The 15,965-nt window shown below is 33.4% G+C and overlaps 1 protein-coding gene across 1 annotated transcript; it reads right to left on the bottom strand.

Moving 5' to 3' along the window:
- Positions 1-817: 817 nt before the first annotated feature.
- Positions 818-8,847, bottom strand: LOC124936217 (protein VAC14 homolog). The gene is made up of 20 exons (XM_047476699.1): positions 8,404-8,847; positions 8,205-8,318; positions 8,034-8,099; positions 7,446-7,535; positions 7,047-7,166; positions 6,934-6,962; positions 6,683-6,825; positions 6,472-6,566; positions 5,920-6,006; positions 5,211-5,318; positions 4,941-5,032; positions 4,392-4,473; positions 4,174-4,239; positions 3,270-3,385; positions 3,047-3,167; positions 2,777-2,938; positions 2,555-2,683; positions 1,582-1,650; positions 1,204-1,482; positions 818-1,119 (listed from the first exon to the last, which is right to left on the bottom strand). Exons 1-20 carry the CDS (start codon positions 8,491-8,493, stop codon positions 1,027-1,029), a joined length of 2,151 nt encoding a protein of 716 aa, XP_047332655.1. The 5' UTR covers positions 8,494-8,847; the 3' UTR covers positions 818-1,026.
- Positions 8,848-15,965: the final 7,118 nt, after the last annotated feature.

Raw genomic sequence — 15,965 nt, 5'->3', positions numbered from 1 at the left:
ATTCATTCAAATGCAGTTTTAAACATAAAACCATTACATTTAAGTGACAAAAGTGGTTCCTAAGAGATCAAAAGTTACGAGTTCAATTCTCATTTAGAACGTCTTAAGTTGAAGTAATGTCAAGAAATCATGCTAACTTCCAACTATATTAAAAGCGAAACTTGTCCAATTGATTTTGAATTCACCAAAAGTGCACCAACTTTTAGCAAGATCCTAATCGCCCCACTTATGTCAAACCTATTTGTTATCATATATCTTATTATGATCCAAAATAATAATGTAAAAAATCACAAAATTTATTAATAATTTAAATTATGATTAAACAAATTAATCTTTATGCCAAAACAAACCAAAAATCACAATTACAAATATGGATCATGATTTTAAAAAAATTATTTGAATCATGATCCAGAAAATAATGATATTTTAAAAGTGAGTTTAATCCACACCAAAGAACCTCTTGATTACATATCATCCAAGATAAATAAAACCAAATAAGAGGAACAAAGAAAAAGGAAAGATCTCAAATTTGGAATTTTATTGATCATGATGGTACATTGCAATTGAATAATTCAATAAAACTCACAAAAGCAACAATAACCAAGTTAAATGTCAGCATTTAAATGGTAAGATACAAACCCCTCAAAAGCCATGAAGAACCCAAATGTCCAATAACACTTCATATGGATATATTAAGATTATAAGAACATATTTGAATTAGGTCATTAAAGTATAAAAAATGTGTATATTACTGGCTCATTTGGTTCTAATTTAAAATATAATAATAATAATAATATTCTTATTATTAATAGTAAGATGAGTACATATCCTCCTTTTAACATATTAAAAAATAATAATTACTATGCAAAATAGCTTAGGAGAAACCTCAACACCCCATTTACTTTTCCTTTTTTTTGGTGAGAAAAGATGACAAGGATATACAGTTTTTACAGGCATTATCCTCTTCATCAGTAAGATGAGCAAGACAAGAAAAATATATGGAAAAAAAAATTAAAAAATCATTTACTAAATCTGACCTCTATATGAAGATCTTGAAGAAGGTCTACTTGCTTCGGATGTCGAAATTGACAACCGTTCTTCCTCGGCTCTTTGGAAATTCTGAACACAACAGGAAATAAAAGACAGGTTATTCACATTGTCTTGTTTTTCAACCAAGAAAGTGTTACTTTTTTAAGTAAGAACCTTTTTTGATGATGTAGGGCAACAACTTGACTGTTTCTTAGACTTTGAGAAAATACGATGTTGTAACTGCATCTGCTGAAACTGTTGCAACATGGCAGTATAGTTGATTCGACGTTGTGAATCTTCATCCATATCAGCTTCTTCAAATACTTGAGAGGCATCGTGATACTGCGAATAAGAGTTCATTCTTGACAACCATTTGAACTGATCATCATTAAATGAGTATGATGATGGAATAGTCTTTAATCGAGTTCTCAATATTTTGAAGGCCTGACTTTGCTGCTTGAAGAAGAAGAAATTGTAGTAAAATTAATGTAAAGACTTACAAAAGTAAAAGTCTAGAAAAGACTCGGAACATATGAAATTAAAGTGTTTTACCTGGGGGAGTAGCATCAGCAATCCATACAAGACTTTTAGAAGCCATGTATATCTACTGGATTCAAGGAGCTGCAAAGGAAAAAAAAAAAGATGAAAGATAGGATATTTTATGTCAACCCAACATCTGAAGTTACAAATGGGAGTTCTAAAATATTGTTTGGTATGAAGTTTTTTCATCTGAATCGTGATTTGGAAAAATCTACGTTTGATATATCTGTGAAAAAACACAATAATCCCTAAATAATCCAAATGAAGTAAAAATCACACTATAATCTGGAATATGATCAAGAAAATAATCATACACCAAATGACAAAATACTTTCAATTTTAACTCTGGCGATTTTTCATTGGGATCGTTAATGTGTAAGGGATTGTAACAAAATAACAAGTTTCCAAATAGGCAAGTTCATTGTTCAATATGTGTACAATAGTGGCTCCCGTGTATGAAATGCACATGCAAATCAGTATTGGGCTGCCCTAGTCCAATCCCATTTCTTCAAGAATCAAAATATCACAAAAAAAGTAAAGTAAAATAAAAATATAATAGTTTTTTTTTGGGAAGGGGTGGGGATGCCCAGCCTGAAGGCTTAATGGGGTTATCCTTGGGTCGGCCCTGACAACTATGTGATGAAGGTAAAAATGTCCTAACAGATCATTCAAGTGGTAAAAGATTCTTGAATTTAAGAGGTTGAGGTCTCAAGTTCGATTATACCCGAAACCTGGTCTAAAAAACTACAGTCCCTATTTGGAAAAGATTCATATTGAGACCCTGGTGGAACAAAATCTATACCATGGTTAAGTTATCCAACTAACCTAACAACTATAGATTTTTAGGAGAAGGGCTCACAATGACATCAAGCAAACACATTGTGATTTTGGTACCTTAGGGTTCATATGAACGTCCCTGCACTTCTTTGAAACCAAAAAAGAAAACACTTAAGAATAATTTAACATAAGAGATGTCCCAAAGCACCTGCAACCTAAGATAAGCAAAAACGGGTGTCTCCAGCAAGTGCACTAATTTGTCCAACTGAACCAAGAATTTGATGTTCATATCCTCCTCAACCAGCGACAGAATGACAGAACTTGCATGCTGATAAGCCTATCAATTTGTGTATAATGAATTGCACACAAGGTCAGAAAAGCACAAACATCTCAACATCACGCTAAATAATAATTATTTTTAGGAACTTGCCTGAACTAATAGGCAGAGACTTATAATTGCCATTGGAGAATGACACCATGAAGCATACAAAGAAAGAAATAAGTCACTTCCAGTAGAAGTAACAAGAGATTGTTTGAGAAGATTTCGCATCTCAGACAACTCTGTGGAGGTGAACAGAATCAAATTCAAAGCCTGAAGAACAGTACACAGACAACAGAATATAATTATCTGCAGCTATAAACAGTGAATCAAATATTATTATTATCTAATGTCTTGTGCTACATGCAGATATAGTCATACCTGAACCATAACTGAAGCAAAATCAAGATCTGCTTGACCCTCAAGTATCTTGGACAGTTCCCTAAATACCTTTTCAGCATCTAAAAGTAAACAGAGTCTGCGTATTATTAAAGCACCGCGCCTACAAAACTTAAAATTTCATATAAGCAAATGTATGTAGGCGTTACTACGATTATAAATTTTTACTTAATTCCCATGTTGCTAAAGTTCAGTAGGGACTCACTTTTCCAGAAGAGAATTATCCATTCTGAAGTTATGAATCAAGAAAACTAGAAGCTGGCGGAAGTATGGTGCATCTTGAGCTATGCATGCATGCACATCAAGCACCAGCAGCACTACCTGGAAAAAAATTGAAAAGAAAAAGATATCAACAGAGATAGAGATGGTCGTTCCTTAGATTAGCATTATAAAAGCGGAAGAACAGGTGAAAGGAATTGCAGTTCTAAACTGCTTAAACACGAGCCACAACCTCTAAACAAAAGTAATTGATAAATTCAAGGGGCATAGATGGATGAATAGCAATTACTGAAATCTAATCATAAACACCCCTATGGCACTAGTCCATGCTAACCCTCATTATCTGGACGCTCTCCATATTATGCGAGTCAAAAGAGATAAGGAAGAGAATCAGGGCAACCTCTTTTCTTAACCGTTCTTAGCTTCAGTTCTGAAAAACGTAAATCATCCATGCTAGGATACAAGAAAATGACATATCATGGCGTCTGCATACACATCTATCTTGACTAAGGGCTAAATACTATCAACCCTTATTGTGCTTCCTTTATGACGTTAGTAGTCACTAAAATATTGCATTTTCAAAGTACATGCATAGATAAAACCTTAATCATAGAAGTTTAAACAAACCATATCAGAAAGCAGACTACACCAAGAACAAATTATTAAAAACAAAAGACAGTTAATCTGCCCATGATAGTGATTCACCTATCTATTCCAGCAGAAATATACTACCAACAATGTGACATGAAGGATAAGTCCAAGGCCAACAAGATTTGAGGCAATGCCAAGAAATTCATTGTGCAACCAAAGTACATAAAAATGATTGTCTTCTAAAGAATAATGTCAAATAATCAGACTGAGGTTGAAAATATCAGACAAGTGGAGATAACCTCATCAGAGGGATCCGATAATTTCTTCAAGAGTGCCTCAAAAATGTCGCTCAAAAATGTTAATACCTGTCACCAATTTGAAGGAACCATGTCAAAATTTTCAATAGCATAACAACAAAGTTTCATTTTATTTTCTCTAATGGATATAAGAGTGCATGTCAGCAAGTGACGGAGGAGAAATGTTTTGCAGCATGTGTACTATATCCTTGTTGCCCCACCTCTGCCCGATGCCTTTTCAGAAGGGTCAAAATCCACTGCAAAGCTTCAATTCGAGTATCCTCCCATTTATTCGCCAACTGGCTGATAAAAGAATAAACATCAGTTCCCATCAATTATGTTAGATAATAGCACACATAACCATATCGCTTGTGTATTCATAATGGAACAAAGAAAAAACTGAACTGTGCATTTACATCTGTACACTGTAGCCATACATTTCAGAAGATTAAAAGGTGGAGATTATTATTTTGCAAAACCAGATTTTCTTAAGGGGTTAGAATCTCTAATGTTTGGAGTTGTTCCCTTAATGGTTTTTAGAGTTTGTGCACAGGCGTCTCTTGTTTTGTCTAAGATCATTTTCCTTATTAGCTTTTTTCTTTCAGCATGTTGTCAAATTTGTAGATAAAATCCTTTTGAGACTTCTTCACTTATTTATATGCCATCTTCAGTCTGGGTCACTTGCTCTATTGTTTTCATGGTACCTATCTATTCTCACTTGTCAAAACAGTAATTATTTCTGCAAAACTCGTGATAGAATGAGAACGCACCTCCTTGCAACAGAAAGAATAGCTCCTACATCAAACCCTTCAGCTGGATCTGTCTTAGTTGCTTGAAGTTCTTCATTTGTTTCCCGAGCAACCTGAAATTGAATAAGACAAAAGTAAAGAATGCTAGGCACTGCTCTCATTCTTGTAGTACAATTTTGCTTGGTCACATCACCCTTAGTATGGGAAAAGGGGAGAAAGAAATGTCACTCAAAAGTGAGAAAATTAATCTCTAGCAACATGAGAGGTACATAAAAGGGTAGATCAACTCACAACTCTTATCTTCTCCTCTTTGTCAGATATACAAGGTAAAATAGCCCCCAAAATATCAGCATAATAGGGAAGAAGCTGGTCCCCACCAAGTTTTACAAATTCATTTATCTGCACCAGGTAAGTAAATTGAAGAACCTTGAATTCATGAATAAAATAACTTGATGCTATTAGTTTGACAAAGAAAATGACTGATTTGTTGGGACTCCCTACTTCAAAACTAATCAAGGTATTAATTATCATATGTGAGTGCAACCAATTTTAGGCACTTTTAGGTTTTAAGTTAATTGATCAATCAATCAGTTAGCCTTCGAAAGTTTAATATACTAGCTGTTAACTACAGTTTCAACTGAGTGAAAACGAAAGCATAACTAGTAAGCTATCAAATATATGGACCTGCATAGCTTCTCCACTTTTTTTTTTGTTCCTAACTTATTTCTTATATAACATGAATATAACTACAAAGATTTATAAGTATGAAGGGCTTAGTAAATTCATAATATAGTATATTCAAGCTATCACTGCTACTGATGTAAATAAGCATACATGTTATGTATTTTGCATACAAACAATGTAAACAATAAATCCATATACGCATGTATTATGGTAAGACTAGAAGACCAAGAAATGCATAAAACAAGATTCCATTGAACAAAGAACTACGCCATCAAGGAAACAAGATGCTCAAACCTCATAGTATGAAATATCTTACCCAAGTAATAGCAGTTAATCGAGTAAATTCATCTCCAGAGGCAGCCCTTTGCACAAGTATTTCTGCCATTCGACCATAATCTACAGACTTCAATGGAAGCACTACTCGAGTCAGAAAGTGATAAATGCATAATGGAATTCATACTTAATATAATAATTCTTCCAAACCTTTTCATTATTCATGAAACTACTAGGGTGAAAAATGCATAAGCATTCACTAACAACATCAAGCATACTAGAGTAACAAATACAAGTTTTGAAACAGAAAGTTGCCTCTCTTGTAACATTTTCTATTACAATTAAAAAAAAACATATTTTAAGGTCAAACTGTCAAAGCACCTTTTTTACTAGGGCATCACACTAAGATTGTGTTCAATAGAGAAGATTGCTTCAGTACAGCCATATTATTGGAGCAGTTTCAAATTGTAGCTTAAAGCTAGAATGGGAATACTTGTGCCAGAAAGAAAAGATATATATAGGATAGGCAGGCAGAACAACATAATTATCACATATCAGTACAGATTTATTTGTTCTATCAGAGCATCAAACTTACTGGAGAGTTTTTTATCTCTTGAAGAAACTCAGAAAGGGCTGAGTCAGCCTGTTGTCGTATTTCATGGCTAGAATCACTTAGCATGTTAAACAAGCCTGAAATAAAATAATATTGGGTCACCACGGCTTAAGAATGCAAGAATTATCTTTTCATGCAATATTAACCAAAATTCCTCATGGATATCAATTTGCTTGAAGCTATGAACATTTACCATCCAGAAAATCCGGAAGAAAACCTAGCATATCAATATCTGGGACACTGTCTAATACTGTGATCCATCCCACCAAGAATTGGCGGACATAAGGATTTAAAACGTTCATCCGCTCCCTCAACAATGGTATAAATTCTTCGATGCTAAGAAGAAAACCAGTAACCAAAAGAGTTAGCAATGTCAAAGATTACAGACTTGCAGTCTTTTCTCCAGATTAGACAAATATAAAATAAAATGTAAGGATTAAACACCTGAACTCATCAGTCTCAGTGACGATATCCTGTTTACAATGGGTTAAAGAAAAAATAATAAATCATTTATTTAGTGCAGATCATCAAACAAGTGTAGGTGAATTATTATTCACCTTTATAAGCCTATCTAAAAGATGAGCCGCACTCTGAACATTAGCATCTGAATCAGCTGAAAGCTTACACAAGGCATCAAAAATTTTATTGAAGAAGACAATAAAATCTCCTCTGACAACCTAACAGAAAAAGCAGATGAAAGCAGTTAAAATAGTAGATTTAAATAATCCTCAAATAACCCACGCCGTCTTCTCATCAATCACATAATTCAAAACATCAACAAATGTACAAAATTACCCTATATTTCTTCTTAAAATATAATTTTTCATTATATATTTATACCCTTTAAGTATTTTCAGAACAAGGCCTAGTGACCAAAAGGAATAGACATTGAAAAGAGGTTTAATAGATTTATACCATAAATATATATATATACATATATTTTTAATGCCTCTCACCTTCGCAATGTTATATAAAGCTTCACAAGCATAGTACCGAACTCTGGTATCTTGATCAGTAAAAGAGCCAAGAACTGGTGGAACAATTTGCTGAAATTTTATACAGCAAGACAGTGAAATAAGATTAAAACAGATGTATCAAGCATATTTGTACAAGACTTAAAAAATATGCCAGAACTTGAATTCCCACATTCATGACAATTTTAAAATAGTAGACTTTCTAGCACATGACATCCCACATTAACAACAATCTTAACATTGAATAATAGTTCAATTCATATTTCAAACATAAAATTGAATCATTCTCTCAACCATAAGAGGGAGTAATTCCACTATTCAATAGCGAAATTATAAACCCACTGACTGCTGTATATTGAACCAGGCTTTCGTCATTGCTTATACTAATTCATTTCTATAGCATTATTGATCAGAAGTCGGTAACATCATCTTGATAAAACTAGAATAAGAAAGGCTGATAGAAGTATTATTGCCACGATTTAGTCAGTGGAAACTGGAAAATGAAGTGATTGTAAACATTTTCTGTCTTTTCATCTGTACACTAGTTGCATTCAATCTCGAAGAATTTACCTCAAGATGTTGCGAGGCGTCTGAAGTCAAACCAACAGTTGCAGCAGCTAATCCTATCAATCCTCCCTAAAGTTATCAATAGAAAAGTTAAGCACTCCATCAGAAAACAAATATCAACAACATACAGAGAGGTCCGTCCGTCCGTCCCTCCTATCTATCTCATCAACTGACCTTACGATAATTCACTTGCGGCGACATAGCGAACTCCTTGACCAATAAATTGATAACAGCCTTAATCTTGCCATGATCTCCAGCTGACGTCAGCTGTTTAACGATTCCCTCCACCTATATAATACACAATTTCGCGCATGAAGATCCAAAAGAAACCACGCATTACAGAGATATATATATAGAGAGAGAAAAGATGTACCTCTAGCGCTGCATTCTTACGCTTTTCGTAGAGCTTATCAGATAGATTACGTAGAACGGCAGGCGGAATCACCAAAAGGGCGTCGCCCATTGGAAAATCCTATGATCGGTAGAACCGATGGTTTCAATCTAAATCAAACATTTCCGAATCTTCTTCTCCTCTTGCTTGTTTGCTTAAATTTGGCTTCAGGAAACGGTAGATCTGATCAAAATGGTACCGCGGCGAAGCTCTATAACCGAAATGTTATCGACGAGTTGTTGCGTAGTCTGTATACCTCCGGTAAGTCTCTGAGTATTAGACCGGATTTGGCTATGGGGCCTACGATTTCGCCGGAAAATGGCGTCGCCGGCGTTGACAGTTCGATAGACTCCCGCCACCGTGTGGTTTTTGATCATCCAAAATTCAGACTCGCAATTTAGTGTTTATTAGGATTAAAAAAACATTACAATTGAATTGAAAATAGGCCTATGTTATGTTATAGATAGAATCTTCATTTTTTTAATACATATATAGAATCTTCATGTTTTATAGATTCTCTAATAAATTTATTCTAAAATATATATATACTTGTAAAATAGGGTAAATGTATATATATATATATTAGAAAAGTTATTTATTATTATTAGAGAAATGATTGTGGGGGAATTTGGTGAGAGAATTTGGTAAGGGAATGACGTGGCATCACCTTCATTGGTTGGAAAATGTAAAAGTGGGAGAAAAGAGAGAAAAGATGATTTTTTCATCGAATAAGATTATGCCACGTCATTCCCTCACCAAATTCTCCCACAATCATTTCTCTAATAATAATAAATAACTTTTCTAATATATATATATATATATATATATTTTTTTTTTAGTAAAAACAAGAAAATTGAAAAAATTATTTAGTTTTTGTATTATTATTTTTTTTTGGTTTTTTTATGATTTTTTTATTTGTTTTTTTAGTGAGGAGGGTGGCTCTTTGTTATGTGTTGTTTGATGTGACATACTATTTGGTTGGTTTGAATTTTTTTTGTCTCGAATTTTTATAATTTGAATAAAACTTTGTGTTTGATGTTCATACATTCTAATTTTGTTTGTGATATTTTTAACGTTAATGGCCTTCTCCTTTTTGAATATAAGTAGTTATTTTTTATATTTCAATATATAGTTATTTGAATTAACTTTTATATTTTCATGATTGTTTGGGAATATACATATATTTGTATGATTAAATTTTTTTAAGAATATTTTTTTACTTTGTGTAATAACTCTCTTCTAAGATTATTTTTAATGTTGTTTATAATATTTTTAAAGATTATTCCGACATTATTTAGTTGGTTCATTAAGCCCGTTCTATTTCAACATTTATTGTTTAAAAACTCAAATTAGTTTAATTTTTTAGTTTAATTTTTATAAATTATTCATATAATTTTAAGTCTAAATTAATAATTGTTTATTATAATTTTATAAATGTTATTTTGTATTATTCACTTAATTAATTTCTTATATATAATTTTTTTTATTAAATTTAATGATAATTAACTATTTAGTATAAATATATATTAAATGTTATAAATAATACTTTTATTGTTATTAAAATTATTTTCCGCCGCTTAAACTCAAAGATCTTGAAAATGAAATCGAAATCGTGACCTTTTAAATTAAATATAATTATTATTATTTAAATTATTTAAATTTATATAATAATAGATTAAATAATTCTTTATTATTTTTATTTAAAATTATAAAAATATTAATTGATCACCAATTTGAATGAGACATTTTAACACTTAAAAGATTTTATTTTGATTATAATGAACTTTTTATTAATAAGTATTTACAATCCCTTCAAGCTAATTTCTAACCTTTAATATATATATATATATATATATAAGACTATAAAAATAATTTTTAATTATAAAAAGTAAAATGATATAGAACATAAAAAAAAAAATTGACAATAATGTGTAGGAAATAATGTATCACAATATTCTATTTGAATTAAAAAATTTAAAAATTCTATCCTATTCAATTTTCAATTCATTTAAAGTGACATATTATTCTCTACCCAATATTTTCAAAAATATTCTACGTTCATATCTTTACTCTTATAAAAATACCAACCTATTAACAATGAAAATGTAACTTTTTGTTAATTTTCAATAAAAATGCAATCAATTTTTCATTTTATACTCTAACTTTAATTAATTGTAAAAATACCAGCCAAGTAATTTACATGTATTACAATCACTCATACAATGAAATACATAAAAGAATAATTAATCTTTGACATCTACCTTTAATATTTTCTAATGATACATCTTTCAAACTAATGAAATGAAGTCTACAATTTGTTTTAAAATTTTATACATTTAAACTAATTATGTTTTTAAACAATTAAAATTGATAAATCAACTTAATTAATTGAATGAATGTTTACTTACGTCGACATTTTTTTTTTAATTCGACGTCAATGATTAAGATGAACACGTAAAGAAAAAATATATCAAACTAAACCGCTTACAATCTTATTTCAAACTATAACGTTTAATTTAACTAACATTTAGCCCGTGCATTTGCACGAGTAATAATATAAAAAACCGTGAAAAAAATTACGGATAACATTTTTAATTTTATTTTTAACCGTTTTAAATTTATGGGTGGGTCAACACATAATCCGACCCAAGTATCCATTTACTCAACATCATTATATATTAGTTAGTTAAAAAGTTGAACTTATATTAAATTAAAACGTCCCGCATTTATCAAATTTGGTGTTTGAATTTAATATATAAAGTCTTTGTACCCTAGTTGGTTAAAGAGTTGTACTTGTTTTGTTAGGTTGCAAGTTCGAAACATACCTCTAGCATTTTTAATTTTATTTTTAACCGTTTTAAATTTAAAAACGGGTAAACCCACAATCCGACCCAAGTATCCAAATTAACCACAGCTCTCGACCCGGCAATCCGGACACTTTAAAAATTAAGCATCATTATATATATATATAGATTAGTTAGTTAAAAGTTGAACTTATATTAATGTTAAAACGTCCCGCGTTTATCAAATTTGGTGTTGAATTTAAAAATAAAGTCTTTGTAGCCTAGTTGGTTAAAGAGTTGTATTTGTTTTGTTAGGTTGCAAGTTCGAAACATACCTCTAGCATTTTTAATTTTATTTTTAACCGTTTTAAATTTAAAAACGGGTAAACCCACAATTCGACCCAAGTATCCAAATTAACCACAGCTCTCGACCCGACAATCCGGACACTTTAAAAATTAAGCATCATTATATATATATAGATTCAAACAAGATCTTCCTATCTATGCAGGACATCATAAACCATCTTAAAAAAATCACTCTCTTATTTGGACCAATATTTATACGCAATAAAATGCTAGCAATAAAAGGAAAGACACTTTTTTGGACCAATATTATCTCTTTTTGAAGAAAAATAAACAATTGTTTAATTCAATGCTTTGTGATTTTAATTGTTATCTGAAAAAAATATTATAGTACTCTTAACCTAATTCAATCTAAATTTCATTTCCTATTATCTAACTGAATTACATTTTTAACCGAAATTATAGTTATAGATTCTAAGTTATTTTTTTATAAAAAAATAATTATAAATAAAATTAATTGAGATTTATAAATAATGCAAAATAACATATACAAAAATAAAAAAAAAGTTAAAATTTGAATATCGTCTCTTACTCTCTTACTTGCTTGTGCACCTACATAGTAATAAGTAATAAAATTATTAAAATCAATTCTAGTTAATCATATTATTTTTATTTCATTAAGGAAGCAGTCCCACTAACTCGTTAAAACGGGCGCAGAGCCCTAGAAGAGTGGTACATCCATGCTTCAGACCAACTCGAGGAAAATAAGTACACTCAACTAGACTTGTGAACTCGGATAGCCTAGGTCATAAAAAGAAATCAAAGATAAGATTGAAGAGAATGAAAGACATATAGTTGTTCCTTCTGAGTATAGAAAACGTTCAGAAAAAACTTTCTACTCCACTACCGAGCACTCCCTTATACTGATTAAACCATTTAAGAGGACCCCTTTTATTTGACTTCGTTATTCTAGACCTAGATTGAGAAGAAGGGGTGAGCACTATTATCGGTTCATGCTAAAGAAAGACAGAAGGCTAAAAAGCTTATGAAAAAATATTGAAACGACAAAAAGAAGAGCACCTTATGGGGAAACCGATTTCGCGAGAGCTAAAAAATAAGACGCAAAGTCTGGACAGCTTTCAAAGAACATTAAAGAAGCGACTCTCCCATTCTCAACCATGACCTACATAAGTGGTTTTAGAACCCACATTTCAAAAAGTTTTATTAGGTTTTTAGTTAAATTAGTCACCTATCAAAGATAATATGAAGTCTCATTCTCGACTAAATCATTAATCTCATTCGTATTCTGACAAAATATTATTGATTCTAGAAGGACTATATAATGAGGAGGTGGACATAACTTTATTTTTGAAGAACGGTTAGAACCATTTCATTAAAATCTCAGAAGTAGGAGAGTCAAAATCAAATTAGACAAACTCTAGTTATGATTAAGAATGATAATCAAAAAACTTTAAAAAAACTGATTAGTAGCATTTATACATTCTAAAAAAACAGAGATTACAAACAGAAAAGACTACATTCAAAATAATCATCCCAACATTTGTGTATGTCATCCGTTTTCATTAAGAGACAGTCTTCCCCTTTCTCTTCCTCTTCCCCTTCCTCTGACAATGAAAGGAGATTGTATTGAAAAGTATGATGTGTATTGTTGTTTCTCATTTAAAATTTTCTCTTTGTACGAGTCTGTTCTGATTTGACAGAACTTACTCAAGACTAAAAGGATAAGTCACCCGGTGATATTGGTTCGAATCCAATTCGTATAAAGAATATGATAAAAATGAGCTAAGTGAATATTATTGAAAAGATCATAACAGAGATTACATCATTTCAAAATAGGATTGTGACACGAGTTTATACAAGACTCGGTCTCCTGAAATCTATAAGACTTGATCTTTAAGACTCGGTTTCCTAAATCCTAACAGAATCTTAATATATATATATATATATATATTATCCTAATCTTATTAGATATAGAATTGGGTCGACCTATTAAGAAGACCCAAATATTCAAAAATACTCAACAAATTTCCACATTGACTTGAATTCTATTAGACAAATCTCCACATTAACTTAAAATCTCCAATATGCCCAAATTATTAGTTAATGCCCAAATGACTGATGCAGCGTGCGTGGCTAGGATGAACCTTTATCAAGATTCGTTGATTCTTACGAATACCGAAAGTTGATAGATATTGAGGAAACCTCGTTTTCTAATTATAATCTTCCCCTCACAAAGTGTTTTAAGATTCTTTTAAATACTCAAACCCTAGCTTGCAAAAGAAGTAAACAACTTTTAATAAATTGCAAAAAAACACCCGAAACTAATAAAAATGCGATTTTGAGCCCCTAAACGTTTCCGCCCGAAAAACACTAGGCAATCGTCGAAATCTGACACTTGCGAGATATTTTGGATGCTGCAACTTTCGCATAAACGCCTCTTCGACTCGCACCGCATCATTCCCCCCAGGGTAGAAAAGATTCGTCCTCAAATCTGGAACCGCATCATCCTCATCAGAAGAAGACTCACCCACAAAAGGAACAAGATGCTTCACATTGAACACATCAGAGGTACGCACATGGCTGGGAAGGCGTAAACGATAAGCATTGGGGTTGATCTTCTCCACAATCTCAACAGGACCAATCTTCTTAGCAGCAAGCTTGCTATATTCATGAGCTGGAAAACGATCCTTAGTCAGAATAGCCCACACAAAGTCACCAACTTCAAAATCAACAGCACGCCTTCTCGAATCAGCCTTCTCCTTGTACTTGGCAGTAGCAGCAACCAAGCGGTCATGAGTGGTCTGATGAACCTGAGCCAAGTGACCAACAAAATCCGCAGTAGTGGAATGAGGACGCACCTTGCTGGGCAGCGCTAACAACTCAAGAGGAGCACGCGGAGACAGCCCATAAATCACATGGAAAGGACTGAAACTAGTGGAGCGATTAACAGCATGATTGTGAGCAAACTCGGCCTGAGGCAGCTTCAGATCCCAAGCCTTAGGATGATCCCCAATTAAACTGCGCAGAAGGTTCCCCAAAGACCTATTAACAACTTCAGTTTGGCCATCAGTTTGCGGGTGATAGGCACTGCTAAAATTCAGCTGAGTATCAACCAAACGCCAAAGACTCCTCCAAAAGTGACTCACAAAGCGAGTGTCCCGATCAGAAACTATGGAGGCAGGAAGTCCATGAAGGCGATACACATCCCTGAAATAAAGCTGTGCAACAGCCACAGCATCAGAGGTTTTCTTGCAGGGAATGAAATGAACCATCTTCGAGAATCGGTCAACCACCACAAAAATCGAATCAGAACCACGCTGGGTACGTGGCAGCCCAAGGACAAAATCCATACTGACATCAGACCATGGTTGAGTGGGAATAGGCAGAGGCAAGTATAACCCGGCATTAGTCGAAGCGCCCTTAGCCAACTGACAAACACGACAACGAGCAACAAAACGCCCCACCTCTTTGCGCATCGAAGGCCAGAAATAAGAAGCTGCAAGAAGCTGGAAGGTACGATCACGCCCAACATGGCCTTCTTTGTGGAGTTCCTAAATCATCCTCAAACGTAGGCTGCAATCTGGAATGCACAGCTGCACACCGCGGAAAAGGAACCCATCCTCCAAGACAAAGTCCCTCGAATCCCCCTGTTGGATGCGAATGAGGACCTGAGAAAAGAAAGGATCATCACGATAGAGGTCCACAAACGAATCAAAGCCGGGTACATGGACACGCATCTCCGCCAACAGCCCATGACGACGACTCAAAGCATCAGCCACGCGATTAGACACACCAGCCTTGTGTTTAATCACAAAAGTAAACTGCTGTAAATAAGAGACCTACGAAGCATGACGATGAGAAATCTTGTCCTGACCACCAAGATGCTTGAGAGAATCATGATCCGTATATAAGACAAACTCCCGCTGAAATAAATAATGACGCCAGTGTTTGACTGCCTGGACAATAGCATAGAACTCAATATCATAGGTACTGAAACGAAGTTTAGCGCTAGACAGTTTCTCACTAAAATAAGCAACAGGACGCCCAGATTGGCTAAGTACAGCCCCAATACCCAATTTCGAAGCATCACAATGTAGTTCAAATGGCTGGGAAAAATCAGGAAGAACCAAAATAGGGGCTGAAGTGAGTCGGTGCTTGATCTCAACAAAGGCAGCCTCGGCATCATCCGTCCAGAAGAACTTAACCCCCTTCATACAATCAGTGATAGGAGCCGTAACACTGCTGAAGTGAGGAATAAAACGCCGATAGAAGGAAGCCAAACCATGAAAACTGCGAACTTCAGTGATCGAAGAGGGGCGGGGCCACTGATTGACAGTCAGTACCTTACTCGGGTCCACTTTCAGGCCCTCCCGAGACACCACATAACCGAGGAACTGGGTAGAATCAGTAAGAAATGTGCACTTCGAGGAAGCAGCA

Source organism: Impatiens glandulifera, chromosome 4, assembly GCF_907164915.1.
Source record: "Impatiens glandulifera chromosome 4, dImpGla2.1, whole genome shotgun sequence".
Lineage (NCBI taxonomy): Eukaryota > Viridiplantae > Streptophyta > Magnoliopsida > Ericales > Balsaminaceae > Impatiens > Impatiens glandulifera.
Note: the sequence above shows the minus strand (reverse complement) of the source record. Positions and strands in the feature narration are given on the sequence as shown.

Coding starts and splice junctions, on each gene's coding strand:
- LOC124936217 (XM_047476699.1), bottom strand. CDS start 8,493: ATGGGCGACGCCCTTTTGGTGATTCCGCCTGCCGTTCTACGTAATCTA. Junction 7,167..7,445: donor CTTTATATAACATTGCGAAG/GTGAGAGGCATT, acceptor TTTTTCTGTTAG/GTTGTCAGAGGAGATTTTAT. Junction 1,651..2,554: donor TTGCTTATCTTAGGTTGCAG/GTGCTTTGGGAC, acceptor TTTCCTTTGCAG/CTCCTTGAATCCAGTAGATA.